Source organism: Ailuropoda melanoleuca, chromosome 6, assembly GCF_002007445.2.
Source record: "Ailuropoda melanoleuca isolate Jingjing chromosome 6, ASM200744v2, whole genome shotgun sequence".
Taxonomy (NCBI): domain Eukaryota; kingdom Metazoa; phylum Chordata; class Mammalia; order Carnivora; family Ursidae; genus Ailuropoda; species Ailuropoda melanoleuca.
The window spans coordinates 118,425,680-118,444,262 of NC_048223.1; the positions used below are offsets into that span (position 1 = coordinate 118,425,680).

The 18,583-nt window shown below is 40.2% G+C and overlaps 1 protein-coding gene across 2 annotated transcripts in view; it reads left to right on the forward strand.

The window, feature by feature from the left end:
* The window catches only part of INPP5F (inositol polyphosphate-5-phosphatase F), an 84,290-nt gene that overhangs the window by 29,095 nt on the left and 36,612 nt on the right, over positions 1-18,583 (forward strand). For both annotated transcript variants that reach the window (XM_034663359.1, XM_034663358.1), the window contains exons 3-4: positions 8,581-8,717; positions 18,450-18,578. In XM_034663359.1, coding sequence (XP_034519250.1) covers positions 8,581-8,717; positions 18,450-18,578 — 266 coding nt within the window. The remainder of the gene's footprint in view (positions 1-8,580; positions 8,718-18,449; positions 18,579-18,583) is intronic.

Here is an 18,583-nt window from a genome sequence, read left to right on the forward strand (position 1 = left end):
AACCACAAGGGGAAACCACACTTCGGTGCCTCATAATGAAACTATGAAAACTGAAGACAAAGAAAACACCCTGAAAACAGACAAAGAAAAAGTGCACATTAAATTCAGAAGCATGTAGTGAGCCTTGATAGAAACCGTGGAAGCCAAAAGACAGTGAGCGAATGATATTGTCAAAGTGCCTGTGTGGCACTTTGTACCTTTAAAATTTAAGGAAAATAAAGATATTTTGAGACAAAGCTGAGAGAATTTGCTACCAGTAGTATCCGCACTAAAAAGAAATACTAAAGAGAGTTCTTCAGGCAAAATGTAAATGACTCTCCATGGGAGCGTAGAGATGTGGAAAGGGATGGAGATCCGGGGAAAATGTAAATAAGTTGGTAAACTTAAAGGAATTTGGCTGTATGTGGAGTTAAAATCAATATAGATTTAAATACACAACAATAGAAACGATAGGGAGTTGACGGGGGTTCCTGTTCTAAGGTCCTTTCACTGACCAGAAATTAGTAAAACTGGTAAAAACAAAACAAAAAAACCCCAAAACACATAGGCTTTTGCAAGTCAGGTTTCTTGTAATCATCCTCTTGATATAACCACTAACAAAATAATAAAAGATTGTAAAATGTGAATAAGAAGGACATAGAATAATGATTTTAAAAATCCCAAAAAAGAGAATTAAATATATAGAATGGGTAGGACAAATAATAAGACAGTAGATTGATTTCTAAATATACCAATGATTACATATGAATGGATTTAATACCCTGTTAAAGCACAGAGCTTTTCATACTGGAAGAACAGTCAAATCCATCTATAAGCTTCTCTCAAGACAAACACCTTAGGTTTATGTATAAAGAATGGTTGAGGGGCGCCTGGGTGGCACAGTCCTTAAGCGTCTGCCTTCGGCTCAGGGCGTGATCCCAGCGTTATGGGATCAAGGCCCGCATCAGGCTCTTCCACTGGGAGCCTGCTTCTTCCTCTCCCACTCCCCCTGCTTGTGTTCCCTCTCTCGCTGGCTGTCTCTGTCAAATAAATAAATAAAATCTTAAAAAAAAAAAAAAAAGAAAAAGAAGAATGGTTGGAAGTAAAAAGATAGAAAAAATAAATCTTGTAAACGCTAACCTCCTGAAAACTGATGCAGCTATACTAATATCAGAGCAGACTTTAAGGCAAGCATAGAGGGGTATACATTTCAATAATAACAAAAGGCTTAGGTTACCAGAAAGATATAACAATTTTAAATTTGTATGCACCCGAACATAACTTCAAAATATATAAAGAGCAGTGAGTCATTTGACTGAAATTGGTTCAAGACTGTCCATTTGAAATAGCAGAGAGGGGCGCCTGGGTGGCACAGCGGTTAAGCGTCTGCCTTCGGCTCAGGGCGTGATCCCGGCGTTATGGGATCGCCCCACGTCAGGCTCCTCTGCTGTGAGCCTGCTTCTTCCTCTCCCACTCCCCCTGCTTGTGTCCCCTCTCTCGCTGGCTGTCTCTATCTCTGTCAAATAAATAAATAAAATCTTTAAAAAAAAAAAAAAAGAAATAGCAGAGAAACACGTATTTTTAAAAAAGATTTTACTTAGAGCATGAGCAGAGAGAGGGGCAGAGGGAGAAGAGACTCCTGGGGGAACAGGGGAGCCCAACGCGAGGCTTGATCCCAGGACCCTGGAATCATGACCTGAGCCACCCAGGCACCCTACACAGAAGTATTCTTAATGCCGGTTTGACACAGAAGAAAGGAAATGCGAGCCAACTGTAATCCCCTTTCCTAATTCTCGTTTTCCTTCTTTGCCAACATGTTTCTATCCTCCAATATGTGTAGTGGGAACGCAGATCCCTTCCTGAGGCGTCAACTGTAGAAGCCCTTCAGAGGTTAAATATCTGTATTTGAATATTATGTTACAAACAACTTTGGAGGATAGGTGTTCACTTGTCTTTGGATTCACATGTGGCCATAGTTCCAAACTCCACTGTGCTGGCCCCTCCATTCACGATTGACCGTGTTAAGGCAGCAGGTGCTCTCTGGTTGGCCATTTCCTATCCTCTCCTTTGAGAAGTGGACCCAGGAGAGATGCACGGCGTGTTCTGTCCTCAGGAATATAGTCTGCTGTTTGGGGACGAGCTAAAGGAGGTAAATGCCAGAGAGCCAACAGCAGACTCCCCTTCTCTCTTTATTTTTTTTTTTAAAGATTTTATTTATTTATTTGACAGAGATAGAGACAGCCAGCGAGAGAGGGAACACAAGCAGGGGGAGTGGGAGAGGAAGAAGCAGGCTCATAGCAGAGGAGCCTGATGTGGGGCTCGATCCCACAACGCCGGGATCACGCCCTGAGCCGAAGGCAGACGCTTAACCGCTGTGCCATCCAGGCGCCCCTCTCTCTTTATTTTTGCCTTTCGTCATAACATGAATGGTTATAGAGAAATACAGAGAAAGTGGAGAGTGTCCGAAGAGCAGTGAAAACAGAACCTACAAAGTAAGTTATGGTTATATGCCACAAAATGCTTTTTTTTTTCTCTCTCAAAAAAATAAAGTCTTAACAAAAAAATCCTACTGGACTAGTTCAAATCAGAGCCAGTCTTTGGAAAAGGTGAGCCAGAAGAAAAGAAAATAAGAAAGCAAAATCTTTTTCACACAAAGATTTCATTCACTTCAGTTGTCTGGCACATATGAATATGTATGTATTTCTTTCAGGAGCTCTTTTCATTGAATCTCACTTGACCTATTTACCAGATTAACCAACATGCCCCACTGCCTCTCTGCAAAGCCTGTTGGGGGGTGCCCTGGATGCCCCAGAGGCTGAAAGCTGGTGGCTGGTGGGAGACCGGGTAGGAAGCTCCCTCTCTCCTGGTGGATCGTTGTGGATTGTGTTTGTTCCCAAACCTGTTTATATCTATTTAACTCATTATTGTAATCACATAATTTAATTAAATAGTAAATAAGCCCATTAAGTCTAAGTGCTAAAGGAAGCTGAATTGAATACTCTGGAAGTACTAAATAAAGCTGTGTTGCATTAAGAAGAAAAAGAATAAACAGCACCACCCATCAGTGGCTCATCCTCAAAGAAAAGTTCTCGGTAAATCAGTGTACATTTGAATGTTTCGTATGAAAAATTAAGGTAAATTTTTTTTAAGTCCTTTTTAAGCCTTCAAGTAAGATTAAAAGGACTAATGCCAAAATGATAACCAATTGCTCTTACAAAGTGGGGTTTGGATTTGTTTTAAAGAATATCCATGGAATGGGGAATAATGATCAAAGGGAACTTTAGTTTTAGCCATTAGCCTTTACATTTTTAAGCCAATAGAATGTATTCATATATTCCCTATAAAATTAACCTTAATAAAAATAAAAAGGATTGCTGGACACTCATCGTTGGAACAAATGCTTATCTTTTCTTTATATCAGGAGGATGGATAGCCATGTTGAGAAACGTGTAGATGGAATACTTCCTAGAGGTGAGGTCGTGAGTGTCTCTCTAAAAACATTTTTTTCTGAAATTGGATGAAAAAAATTTTAGACGAAAATCTTTATTCCACAATGGTTTATCCCCTTTTAAGTGAGTCACTTCTTACATAGAGCAAGCAATTGACTCTTTTCCAGGGCTATTGTTTTAGCTTGCCCTACTGGTCATGCTTTTTAAGATACTGCTTTCCTAATCCGTTTTCTTATCTCGCTGGGAAGTCAGAATTCCTTGTCTGTCTCTTCCTGGAGGAGCCAGGGTTACAAAACTGACTTTTTCTCCCACTGTAATGTGTTTTAAAGGGTGAAAGAACATCTTTATGCCAAAGGACCTTGCTAGCCTAAGTTTCCTTTGACCCTTGGTTCCACACACATCCGCATCTCAATGTGGCAGCTTTATCTGAGCCAAGTTTTGTTTTTTTCCCCCCTGGTGGGTGATATAAATTAATACAATAGCCTGCCTTGGTGCTTTTAAAAATTTAATTACAGAATTATGCCTGATGCATCCTGGGACTGCTTAACACTAGTGCCCGGATACTTCCACATTTTTCTTGTCTTAAAGCTCAAACTATAAGACATATATTTGAGTCATTTAACGCTGTTACTATCATGCTCATTCTCGCCAGACTTTCCAGGCTTCCAGGGTTCTTATGTGCTGTTTCACCTAAAGCAAAATAACTATAGAATAGACATTGCTATTGTTTTCCATGTGGTTTTTTTGTTTGTTTTCCTTTGTTTTCTGGAGCTAGTGATTATGCCTGGAGATAGCTCTGTGTCCAATTCAAAATCTTCATTTTCTTTCCATTATGATAATTTTTTTTAAAGATTATTTATTTATTTGACACAGCGCACAAACAGGGGGAGTGGCAGAGGGAGTGGGAGAAGGGCTCGACCCTAGGCCCCCAAACTGAGCCGAAGACAGACGCTCAACCAACTGAGCCACCCAGGTGCCCCTCCATTGTGATAATTTCAATTAGTTGTTTGAACAGTGAAAAGAGGTAGCTGTTTGGAGTAGTGTTGATGTAGTTCAAGAATTAGTAGGCTGTCCTAGCTTTACCTTTGTCTTTGACAGAAAATACGCTTTTTAGTTTTTTATTCTCTGCTTCACTAGGTTAAAACCCCTAACAAGTTCTTTTTTTTTTTTTTTTTTTTAAGAAGGAGCTTTAAAAAATTGATATGTCGGGGCGCCTGGGTGGCTCAGTCGTTAAGTGTCTGCCTTCGGCTCAGGGCGTGATCCCGGTGTTCTAGGATCGAGCCCCACATCAGGCTCCTCCACTGGGAGCCTGCTTCTTCCTCTCCCACTCCCCCTGCTTGTATTACTTCTCTCGCTGTCTGCCTCTTTCTCTGTCAAATAAATAAATAAAATCTTAAAAAAAAATTGATATGTAATTCATGTGCCGTAAAAGTATCACCCTTTTAAAAGTGTATAATATATTCTCAAGGTTGTATAGCCATCAGCACTAATTCCAAAACATTTTCTATCCCTACTTACTTTGATTATAATTAGTCGATATCTGTTCCCTTATTTTTACTTTTCATGTTTTCTTTTTGATCAGTGTGTGAGACTGGAAACAGACAGGAGGTTAAAAGACTTAAGAGAGCAATTAACCCAGTGCAGTTCGTAGATCTGGTTGGAAGTCAGCTGTGAAAAAGACATTTTTTTAATCCATGGTCCCCACACTCCCAGCTGCTAAATTATTTCAAAGCAGACTCCAGATAACCTGTTTATCCACAAATGCTTCAGTATGTGCTCCAACACTTCCATGACATACACTCTTTGCTCCATCTTTATCATCATGTACTAGGTGCCCATATTATATGGGTCTGTTTCTGTCTGCTCTGTGCTACTCTGGTATTCATTTGACCGTTCCTATACCAGTACCCCATTGTTTTATTTATCATAGCTTTATAGGATGTTTTGCTACCTGATAAACAATTCACTCTTAGTAACAATCACATGAATTATAAAAATTATTTAATCCTTATAGCTACTCTCTGCAGCAGGCAGTTTTTTCCCATTCCACAATGAGAAAACCAAGAAGTCAGTCAAGTGTTGTGCTGCCAAGTCCAGGGTAAAAAAGTGGTGAGTTAGGGGTGCTTGGCTCAGTCGGTTAAGTGTCTGACTCTTGGTTTTGGCTCAGGTCAAGATCTCAGGATCCTAGGATTGAGCCTCGTGTCAGGTCTGTGTTCAGCATGGAGTCTGCCTGGGATTCTTTTCTCCCTCTGCCTCTACTCTCCATGCTTGCTCATGCATGCTCTCTCTCTCAAGTAAGATCTCTTAAAAAAAAAAAAAAAGTGGTGAGCTAAAATTCAAGTCTGAATTCTGACCTCAAAGTCCAGAACATTAAATCCTCCCTAAAAAGGGAAGGCTGCTATTTACAGATTCTTTCTCTCTTGTTTGATCATGTACATTATATTTTCTCAGATTTAATCCTCATTCTAACGTCCCAGATCTATTGAACTTCAGTCCATAATATATTTTTAAAAAGCACCTCAATTTTACCACATTTTTTCTGTTGAAGTAGCTAACTAAACTCGAAAAATGAATATTTCATTTTAAAGTGTATTTGAATTTGTAAGTTGTATTTCAGTATTGGTAGTATCGGTGTTTTTGTGGGGGAAAAAATGATGCCTTTTGGTTTCCCAAGTGAGTTGATGTATGGAGTGAAACCTCTGTTCGAAGGTTAATATTTTTATATTTTGGCGCTGTGCCATTAGATGGTTTATTGGAAAGATATTTATTGCATTTGTTTATGCACATTGTGTTTTTCATTGCTGTGATTTATTAAAATCATAATATGCAATGTTAATATGAAATATATCCAAAGTCAACTCTAGCAAGAAGTCATCTTCGTAGTGTTGTCTTGTCTGGTTAGGTGCCAACACTGTAATTTGTTCAGCGTAAAATAAAAATTATTCCTGTGAGGTTAGGAGACCTATGGTAAGGATTTTGTTTTATTCAACAAAATGTATTGACGTTGAACAGTATGTTGTTTGTTGCTAACTCCTACCCTTCTGAAGAACAAGTATCATGTTATGTGCTTTATTTATTATGTGTTCAATTTATTATATGATAGGTGCTTGATAAACGATGTTGATCCATGCCTGAAATACTCCCTAGCCCATGGTCGGTCCTTGGTTAATGTTTAATGATAATGAATAATGAAATGGCCTGTAAAAACCTTGAAACTTTGGAGTAAATTTCCACCCTTCTTTATAAAGAATTATGAAACTCTACTAAACTCTTGCATTTATGAAATGCCTAAAGCATATCTTCAAAGCACAATCCCTAAAATGAGAGTTGATCGATATTTGGGGGAAAATGCAATACTGTATATCTCTTTGAAGAACGTTTTTCATATGGTGAATATATACCCATCACATTGGTTTTCCACAAGAAATTACTGAAACACTATTTCAATTATTTTTGGTGCTAATTAGGTAGTCTTTTTTAAGGGTGTAACTATAAACTGAAAAATTGCATTTGCATGCTGTCTTTCATAGACCATTTCTCATTTAATGAAAAATCTTTTGTGAAAAGTAAAAATGTGGATTGGAAAGATAATTATTGGGCCTCTGGGTGTTTTCTTTCCTTCTTTCTTGTGTTTATTGAAGATTTCTTTAGTTTGTTTTACCATATATGCACCCCCCCCGGCCCATTCTTCTTAATATATTATTTGCTCAGTGCTGGTGTATACATAAAGCAGTTTTGGAATTGCTAAATCACACCCTTCCAGCACATTCCCTAACCAGAGTACATTATTACATACAGTTCTTTTTGTCTTTATCCTTAAAAAATACTGTTTTCCAGAGTTATTTACGTGAGTTTTTCTCTAGCAGTGTGGTTACATTGTCCATTCCAAGCAGAGTTGAGTTGCTGTTTGCACTTTAAGTTGTCCCCTCCCCCCCCACTCCCCCCCCCCGACATTCTGGTTGAAAGGAAGTATGTCTTTATTTTTGAGGAGATGTGAAACACCACCATGGTTCTAAGAGTTAGAACTATACAAAAGGATATACTCAGAGAACTGTCATGTCCCCTGATCCCCCTTCTTCCATCCTGTTTCTTCCTACCCTCTGCAGATAACCAGTCTCATTAATTTATAATTCATTGTTCTTATTTTTTGTGTAAATTTGCAGATGTATGCATATTTTCTCATCTTTTTTTTTTTAAAGATTTATTTATTCATTTTAGAGAGCAAGCAAGCCCCGTGTGGGGGGGGGAGGGGCAGAGGGAAAGGAAGAGAGAATCCCAAGCAGACTGCCCGCTGAACACAGAGCCCGACCTACGGGGGCTCCATCTCACGACCCAGAGATCACAGCCTGAACCAAAATTAAGAGTCTGGCGCTTAACTGACTGAACCACCTAGGCGCCCCTCGGATCTTCTTTCTTACATAAAGGGTGGCACACTCTAGATATTCTTTTGTGCTTTGATTTGATAATATAAATTATTATATGATTTTATTATCTCCTTGTTCTATAAATATATCCAGTTTATACATGTAATATATCCAGGAATCATTCCTTGTCAGTTCCTAGACCACGCCTGGTTCTTTCTTACATCTGCATAGTACTCCACAGAGTGGATGTGTCCTAGTTTATTCAGCCATTCTCCTATGTCTGGACATCAAGTCGTTTCCAGTATTTTGCAATTACAAACTGCAGCAATGAATAGACTCGAGTGTACATACTTCTGGGTTGGTTGTGTATCTTCAGGGTAAACTCACAAGAGTGGGATTAGTAAGTTAAAAGTAAGTGCTTATGTTTTATTATTAGGTATCACTAAATTTCCCTCCAGAAAAGTTGTATCTGTTTTTATTCCTGCTAGCACTGTACGACATTGCCTGTGTCCCCACAGCCTGGTTAGGGAACGTGCTGTCACACCTCCATATTTTCCCCGATCTGATGGATGAAAATGGTATCACTGCATTTTAATTCACATTTCTCTAATCATAAGTGAGATTGAACATCTTTTCACATATGGAAGGCCATTTATATATCTTTGTTATGTGCTTTACTTTAAAGGGTTATATCAATGTATATTTTGTTGTTAGATTATTTGTCTTCAGCTTGCCAGGATAGTAGCCCTTTACAGATACCAGACATTAGTATGACTTTTCTCTTTCAGATCTTCCATGGTGGCTTATTTTAATTCGGCAGAAAGCGTTGGTGGGCAAACTTCCAGGAGACCATGAGGTCTGTAAAATTACCAAAATTGCTGTGCTGTCACTTTCTGAGATGGAACCTCAGGATCTTGAGCTAGAGGTAAGGTGGGAAGTCTTAGGAAATTTTATGGAAACAATATAAATATAATAACAAATATGAGGATTTGGTTTAATAGACCAAAATCATAATTTTAGAGCTGGATAATATTTTTGAAGTAGTTTAATCCTGTGGTTTTCCAACTTCACTTTAGTAGTGGAAACTTTGTTTCACAATCTGTGAAATCCAGTATATCAGATGCATGAAAGCGGGGCTGCTTTGGGTGAGGTGGTGATGCGGGGGAGGGGATCCCTGGGCCCCCTGCCCACGTGGCCGCTACTAGAAAGCCACTTTCTACTTCTGGGGAGCCCTAGGACTCTGCATTTTGAAACTCCTGATTTGGGGGAGAGAGAGAGGGTAGTCAAGAAGGTGAGATTTGACTTACTCTATATGCTTTTTTACCTCTATTTATTGAAATTTTTCAAGCATATATTTCTTTTGTAATTTTTTTTAAAGTTTTTGTTTGTTTGTCTGTTTGTTGTTGTTTTAAAGAAAGAAACCACCGATCTAGTGCAATCTTTTAATTTTTCAGGAGGGAACCAAGCCTATAATAGAGGGACTTAAGGCCAAAATAATGAGATTTTCCAGGGCCAGTATTTTTTTTTACCACGCTGTACTGCCTGCCACCTGGTAGAAGTAACCCAGGAAAGCATTTGTATCGTGTTTGCTGTTGGTGCGGATAATGGCATCTAGGGGTATCATCACTCTGCCCTAGTCCTTGGCTATCTTTTTTTTTTTTTTAAGGTTTATTTATTTATTTTGGAGAGAGAACGAGCATGGGGGTGGTGCAGAGGGAGAGAGAGAGAAAAAGAATCTCAAGCAGACTCTGTGCTGAGTGGGGAGCCCAACATGGGGCTCGATCCCATGACCGCAAGGTCATGACCTGAGCCGAAATCAAGGGTCAGGTGCTCAGCCAGCTAAGCCGCCCAGGCGCCCCAGCCCTGGGCTCTCTTGATCAGTGTGTGATGTGGGAGGCCCTGAAAGTCACGTGGGTTATCACATTTAATCCCTCAGACCACGCTATAAGGTAAGCTCTGTTGGATCCACACTGTACAGATGAAGAAAGGAGGCTTGGCAAGAGTTAAGTCACAGCTGGGAAGTGTGGGGTCTGGACCTGGGCTCAGGCCATCTGGTCCTGTATCACTCTGCTGAGTTGCCTCGCTGTTAACTAAACAGCAGGTAACAGGCAACATAGCACCCACCGCCCCACAATTCTATACATGTTTTTCCGGACTGGGTTCTTGGGGAGGAAGTTTGGGGACAGGGTTAAATTGTTTTAAAAAATAAGTAAAAATGTAGCTATTATTATGCTTCATATTTTACTGGTAGTTTGACAATCTAATTTTAAGAAACCAACACTGAAATGAATTTAAGAGGGGGCGCCTAGGTGGCTCAGTCAGTTAAGCCTTTGGCTCAGGTCATGATCTCAGGGTCCTGGGATCGAGCCCCACTTTGGGCTCCCTGCTCAGTGGGGAGTCTGCTTCTCCCTCTCCCTCTGCTTCTCCCCCTGCTCCTGCTCTCGGTCTGTCTCTCAAATAAATAAATAAAATCTTAAAAAAACACGAATTTAAGAGGACCCTGATATTCTCTTTATTACAGGAATCAAAAAAAGATGAGAGTACTTCATATCCCCCTTTATTGGTACTAGAGTTAGAACATTATTCATTATTGCTGATCCAGAGACAAATTCCTTAGATAGCAATTAGGCCTATTAAAAGCAGGTCTTTGTAGTTTTTATTTGCATTTTATTGTAGGGAAGAGCAGCCAGACTAGCAACAATTCTGTTAGTTTACTAAACCAATAAATCTGTCATCAATGTCTTTGGATAGCTTTGCTGAGAAATTGAAAGATCAGTGTGGCTTTCTGTCACCAATCTTTGTCTTGAGGGGGAGCACCCCTTGGGCTGGCATTCTGGTCTGAGCAGTAAGCGTGGGGACCCTGGTAGTTAGATTTAGAGCAGACGACCAGCTTGTCTAGCACTTTACCCACCTGTCAGTCATCAGTCTGCACATTTGCACTCCCAGCCCTGGGGAAATGTACTGTCGCTCCTCATCCAGAAAAGCTTGGGACCCGTGTTGGATTTTTCAGGGAGGTTTTCTGATGCCCTTTTGCCCACCAATCTGTAACATTTTTGAGATTAGTAGCTGACTGTTGGATAAAGCTGCGGGGGGGCGGTTAGAAAATGACATTTACATGGAATTTTTAACCACAAAAATGTGAATATTATGAAAACTTTAAGAAGTTTTTCATTTTTCACATTTTTCGTTTTTTTCTGTCTTGTACTCTCAAGTAAAACACATTATCTTTAAATGAAAACGAGATTTCCCTCCTATGAGACAGTTGAATATTTTTACAGCACTGTTGGACCCTATAAGCTACAGGGCTTATCAGGGGGCATTAAGGGTGTGGTTCATGTTAAGAGTTGAAAATACATAATGATCCTTGTTGATTGGAGGTAAACATGACAGAGAAAATATTTCCAGATCCTATTTTAGTGAATAGTTTGGCACACCTTTCTCTCAAGAGAGTATCAATTTAGAAATTTGCACTTAAGCCTTTCCCCCTTCTTTTAGTCCTGTTTTGTGATAGAAGCACTTTCCAACAGTGAACAATAGGAGGAAAGGCAAAGAAGAGCTGTTGAAATTGTGAATTGCTTGTTTATTTTCTGACACATAAATTTAAATCTTTGGGATCTTTATTTCAATTTCCATATAAATCTATTTAAAAGGTTATAGAAGCTTGATAATTTTTGTTGTTTCGATTTTTTTTTTTTTTGGTGTAGTAAATTGTAAATGAGAAGGGAAAAAAACCCCACTACTTAGAAATAATCATTGTCCATGTTCTAGTGAGTTTTAACGGTTATTTCCATTTGCCCCAAGCTCTTTGAAGGAACAATGTTACTTTCAAATTTTCAGAATAGCTTTCATTTTTTGCCTTTTAACTTTTTTCCCTGTTTAACTCCTATTATTTTTCATAAACATACTTATGCACATGAAAAGATTTTTTTTTAAAGATTTTATTTATTTATTTGACAGAGAGAGAGACAGCCAGCGAGAGAGGGAACACAAGCAGGGGGAGTGGGAGAGGAAGAAGCAGGCTCATAGCGGAAGAGCCTGATGTGGGGCTCGATCCCATAACGCCGGGATCACGCCCTGAGCCGAAGGCAGACGCTTAACCGCTGTGCCACCCAGGCGCCCCATGAAAAGATTTTTTTAAACAAAACAAGAGTCTTACATTTCTTTCTACATCTTTCTAATTTGGCTGCCTTTCAGTGTTCTCACCCTTGCCCAGCAGGGCCCTCAGGCTGCTTAGTGTGGTCACTGCCTCAGATTTGCTAGGGCCTAGTCTGTCTTCTGTAATTGGAGCAGAAACAGTCTTATTCCCAGAGTCTGGAATTAAGAGATTTTCTAGTTTTCTGCCTTGCTTGCCTTTTTTACCTCAAGTACAAGGCTTGTTTGCCAATTAAAAAAAAATAAATCACATATTATACAGTTCACACCCATTTGCAGCGTATAATTCCATGGCTTTCAGTATATTCAGTTTCGTGACCATCACTACAATCGCTTTAGAACATACGCATGTATGTTCTCCACGAAGAAACCCTGTGCTCATTGGCAGTCACTCCTCATTTCTCTCCAAACCCCAGCTCCCTCAGTCCTAAGCAACCTCTCACCTACTTTCTGTCTCTCTAAATTTGCCTCTTCTGAACACTATTTATAAATGGATCCTACAACATGTGGCCTTTTGTGACTGGCTTCCTTTTACTTAGCACAGTGTTTTCAAGGTGCATTCTGGTTGTTCGTATATAGCGTACCTAATTCCTTTTCATCCCACTGTATGGATCCATTGCATTTTATCTATCCATTCATCAGTTGATGGATATTTGATTGTTTTCACTTTTTGGCTGTGCTGAAGAATTCTGTGAACATTCGTGCACAAGTTTTTGGTGGACACTTGTTTTCGCCCCCCCTCTACGGCATCCATCTAGGAGAGGAATTGCTGGGTCATATGGTAACTCTATGTTTAACCTTTTGAGGAACTGCCAGACTGTTTTTCAAAGCAGTGTGCCATTAAAAAAAAAATGATCTATGCAAAGCTATGCAGCATCGTGGGGTTCAAAGAGATGAGAACATAGATGTTCTTTCTTTTGAGAAAACATCCTTTAAAGTTTTATAGGCTTCTGTCCCATGTCTGCATATCTTATTTGCTGTATCTCATTGCCTTAATAGATAACTGTATCATTTTCCATATTTGGTTTCCCTTTAGACATCTGTTTAAAATTTTAGCTCCAGATGGCCATAGATACCAACTTTTAAAGTAAAATTATTTTATTTTCCTTTTCTTAAACAGCAGCAGCAACATCCCTTAATCGTGGTTGTGAAACGTAAGTTGCTAGAGTAACAGAAAAACTAAGGGAACATTATGGTGCTTGTGGTGGTTTTCTTTTTGAGATCGTGCATATCAAAGTTGTGATAAGGGCCTAAGCACACACTGCACAGAACTGGCTGGGCCTCTAGAAAAAGGAAGGTGATCCCACTATCAACGCTGTATTTTGTAATACCAAGAGCTCTGTCTAAACAAAGCATCTTTGGACTGGATGTGATCCTAAGAAGTTATTTTCTCTATCCTTGTTTTTTAGTAGGACTAAATTTAATCCTTTTAAGATTAAAGAATGTACTTGTTGTGATGAACACTGGGTGATTGTAATAAAAACAAAAAAAATGGTAGCCTACTTTAAAAAAAACGTAACCCTTGGGGCGCCTGGGTGGCACAGTCGTTAAGCAACTGCCTTTGGCTCAGGGCGTGATCCTGGCGTTCTGGGATCGAGACCCACATCAGGCTCCAACGCTGTGAGCCTGCTTATTCCTCTCCCACTCCCCCTGCTTGTGTTCCCTCTCTCGCTGGCTCTCTCTCTGTCAAATAAATAAATAAAATCTTAAAAAAAACCCAAAAAACAAAAAAAAATAACCCTTTAAAAAATGATAGCAGTCTATGCTTTTCTAAAGGTAACTATGTGGAATATTCTAAAATATTTATTGAATTGTTTAAATTTAAATCTCTATTTAGAAAAATTGGTTTTAAGAGACAGAAATAGACTTCCAGATTAAGATGCTATCGCGATCTACTATACAGATCACAGTCCTTATCGGAAAAATTGGGGGCCATATTTATCTTAGAATTCAAGAATTTTGGGGTTTTCAAAAGGCTATTCCATGTATTCCATCTACATCCAGTGAGTCTGGGCCTTACCCCGTAATACAGCACATTAATATTTCCTGAAGAATCATAGGAATATTCATACTAAGGGATATAAAAGATGGCTATTAGTAGCCTCATATCTGTTCGAAGCATATTAGGCCATCGAATGAATTTGTAACGAACTTAAAAAATGAACTTGCAGGTTTCAGAGATTTTTAGATTTGGGGGTTGTAGATAAGGAAGGTAAGGGATATTGAGATTGGGCTGTGTTCCAAGCCCAGGAAGGGGATAGATTTTCTTTTTTTTTTTTTAAAGAGGAAGAAAGCGAAAGACATTGCCAGGCCTGGAGAGAAGCAGCATCTTCATGGACCCAACATGGGTGGTAGATTGAACTGATACTCTAGGCCTCCTGGGTTCTGGGTCTGGAATCGCAGTGGGAACGGGAGATTTGGCCCCTGCACAGTAACTGAACTTAAAAGGGCTACAGGGGAGATGGGGGCCTGGAACCATACTTAGTGCTGGAAGTCTGGTGCTGGAGTGCAACTCCCCAGCTCACAAGAGGAAGCTTGTTAGGTTGTCTGCTTTGTGTGGGATAATCATGCATAAGGAATTCTCCTGTTGGTTAAGCTAGTAGCACCTGCCTTGAGAAATACTGATCTGGGCAAAAGATAAGGATCTGAATGAACGCACTAGCAATCAGCATGAGGTAGCTGGGGTGGATAGGAGAGATCCTAGGGGAGAATAATGGAAAATGACCACTTGGTTTCTTGCTTAAGGGATCTAGTAGATGGTGTCATCGGTGAGATAGGGCAACCAGAGGAAGAACAAGATTTGGGAAACAAATGTTGATCAGTTTTGGGGATGCTGAATTTGAGAGACTAGTGTGTCAGTAGCTGGGAGATGTTATATTTTTATATCATGAACTCAGAGCCAAAGAGTGGCATTAGAAATGTGTGGTTAAACATACCAGTAGTTGTTAAAATGAAGAGAGAGGACAGTGTTTTCTAGACTGCATGAAGAAGGGGAAGAAAGCTAAGGGCAGAACGTTGGGAGATACCACCGTCTTTAGAGACAGAAAGAGAGGCCAACAAAGAAGACCGAGAAGGAGCAGTCAGAGGTGGAGGAAGAGCCCAGAGTTGTGGGGACCAGAGGAAGAGCGCACAGGAGTAATTGTTAGCGTCCTGTTCTTAGAGATAAGGCTTATCCTCTTTGGAGTTGAGGAGGTCGTTGTACTCTGCCTAAGCGGTCCCATTAGGTTTTCACTCTTTGACCTACCCCAACCAGACTGTGTTCTCACAAGTGACTGTGACACCATTTGTACCCTGCTAACTCATAGGCAATTCTAGGGTTGGAGAATGGATTAAAAAAATACATGTTCTGGTAAACTCGAACAGTGTTAAAAGATGGTAGGAACAGAGGAGAGAGGAATGAATGAAGGGAAGGTTCTGGTCCTAGAGGGGACACAGCACTCTCCTTCCGAGAGCGAGGAGTGCCTGGGTGCAGACGAGATGGGCTGCTTCAGGGTTACTTTAGAATAGCTAGGTCTGGAGCATCAGCTTTGAAACATTCCTGGAGGAAATTTTGCTGGCTTGGATACTCTTAAGGAATAACTGTCTGACAAATGCATAATATCATGTTTTAGAAATTAAAATTGCAACAGTCTATAACTAGGTTTGGGCATGTTTTCAATTTCTTTAAGTGTTATTAATATGACTAGATAATTACTAACATTCTATATAAAAATTGCTAACCAACAGTTGCTCAGTGTCGCAAGCAGGGGCAGGGGACTAAGGAGAGAGCCTCTTTTTAGACTGCTGCTCAGGGCACCTGGGTGGCTCAGTTGGTTAAGTGTCTGCCTTCGACACAGGTTATGACCCCAGGGGTCCTGGGATTGAGCCCCATGTCAGGCTTCCTGCTCAATGGGGCACCTGCTTCTCCCTTTCCCCCCGCTCGTGCTCTCTCGCTATCTCTCTCTCAAATAAATAAAATCTTTTGGAAAAAAGAACTGCTTTTCTATTGCTCCAGTGATTCTGTACCAATGAAGATGGGGGTGTATAGGATATATTCATGAAAGATGGGGAGTGACCTTTTCACAGGACTACTTATATGCATGCCCCACATATGAATCTGGAGGTTCCCATTTATATTTCAGCATCAGAGATTATTCATTCATTTAACAAATATTTATTGAGACCGCCCATGCCAGGTACTACTAAGGCACTGGAGATACAGGAGTCAACAAAACAAACATGTCTGCCATTATAGAGCTTCCATTATAATAGGGGGAGGACAGACAATAAACATCGGCATAATAATTATGTAGTATGTTGGGAAGTAATACATGCTATGGGAAATAAAAGTCAGGCAGAGTAAAAGGGGTGGAGGGAGTGCCCGGGGTGGAGATTGTGGCAGGGTGTGTGGGCAGAGAGGACAGCTAGGACAAAGTGTCCGCTCCCCCCCCACCCGCAAGGTGGAAGCATTCCTGACGTGCTGAGGAGCAGCGAGGAGGCCAGTGGGGATGCAACGGAGTAAGAAAGGGGAGGAAAGTGGTAGGAGGTGAAGGCAGTGGAGGGAAGATGAGCTTCTGGTTTTGGACATGTTGAGTTTGAGATGCCTGGTAGAAATTCAAATAGAAATGTTGGGATTTGTGAATCTATAATTTTGGGAGGGAGCTGGGCTGGAAATATCCATTTGGGAAGGAGAAGTTGACATATAGAAGATATCTGAATCCATGAGATTGGGTGAAATCACTGAGGGAGTGAATGTAGATGGAGAAGAGGGTCAAGAACTGAACCTTGTGGTGGCCAAGACATTAAGAAGTCAAATGGTTGGAAAGGAACCAGTAAAAAAGATAAGGGAGACCAGTGAGAGCCAAGTGTGCAGTGTATCAGAGAGGATGAGGGAGTAGTGAACTGTGTCAGATGCTCGTGAGAGGTTAAGATAAGGACCAAGAGTCCTCCATTGGGCTTAGCAAAGTGGAGGCCGTTGGTCACAATGAAGATGGCAGTGTAGGGGGAGTAGTAAGGTTCGCGGGCAGTGAGGAGTACAGAGGAATAGGACACTAGCTGGCAGAGGAAGAGGCATCAAGTGAAGGTGTAAGAGGAAAGATACATCAGTGTGTTTCTATGCTGATGGGAGGTGCCCCGTGCAGGGTGGGGAGGAGAGAGCTGCTGGAGCAGTGTCCGTTTGCTTGGTTCTTCTCACCTTCCCTATCAGCTTGAGATCTTGTTAGTTTGACTTACTTTCTGGGAAATCGTTAGCTCAGTTTTGGCAGGATGGCTGTGAGTGACTTCATCTTTAGTCCCCCTGTGTTCACTGGTAGAGCAGGAGTGGCATAAAGTTGTAATCAGGTTGCAAAACCATGTGAATAGAGGTTTTGGTAGCTGTAATTTTGAAAAGGCGTAAGGTCTGTAAGATTCCGTTATGTCTGAATACAGTCCAATTATCAGTCTCCACTTCAGTTTCCCCCCAGCTTTATTGAGGGATAATTGACAGAACTGTCCACTTCCAAATTTGATAGAACAGGAATGCCTTCCCCTTTTTATTCAATTTATAATCAAAGTTTGAACAAGCTTTTGTTCTTCTCATTAAGGTTTTTTTATCCTGTTTATCATCTAGTAATAATTATTTAGTAAGACACCAATTATAATAGGCATTTAGTAACTGTTCTTAATGAGAGCCTACCACTTAGTGTAGTAATACAACCCGTGTGTTGAAAAAAATGCAGTTAGTCCGCATATGATTAATAGAATCTTTGTGTACCTTTCAGAATATTTGCTTTGTGTGTTGAGCTGCACGAAATTATGTATAAAACCCTTGACTTTAACCAGGTAGCCTTCTTTAGAACCTCTGTGCCCTTCTCAACGTGTTCCCATCCTCTTCCTCATCTTTGTCAGTTGGACTACACATTTCCTGCAGCCTCTACTTACTGCTTCTTCAGATTTAACGAATCTCTGGTCCCAAAGAGTATGTTGTCATGCTGTTTCCATTAGTGTGTGTGAGGATGGGAGGAGAAAGAGTGATTGAAATGTCCAGCTTTTAAGATTTCCCATAGATCAGACTCTTGACATCTTCTCAACTGAAACACTCCGTTAACTAGCAGGTATGAATAGTTAGCACAGATCGCTGTAAAGTAATGCCCCTGGAGCATAGCAAATGTGTATTTTGCAATATTTTTTTTACCTTAGATGCTGATTTTCAAAGCATTAATAAGCCCTAACCAGAGCATTTTATTCTTCAGTTGTATTGGGTAAGAATCTACCGTAATTATGACCCTAACCTGAATTTCCTGCCCCTAAATCCTAAGGCTATCCTGTCCTATATTCTTTGCTTATCCTCTACAGTAGCTTTCTAATCCTTGAAACCACAGCTATGCTTTCTAAGATCAGTTGTCTACTTGGTCATTTTATGAATAAGTCTTGAGGTTTTCTTTTGACCAAAGTGCATGAGCAGTAGCAGCCCCTGTGCACTCATACCTGAACATTTAACAAGCCGATATAATAACAATGAATTTTCTTTCTCTTCCTAATTATTTAGCTCTGTAAGAAGCATCATTTTGGAATTAACAAACCAGAGAAGATTGTACCATCTCCCGATGACTCAAAGTTTCTACTGAAGACCTTCACACATATTAAATCCAATGTGTCTGCTCCTAATAAAAAGAAAGTAAG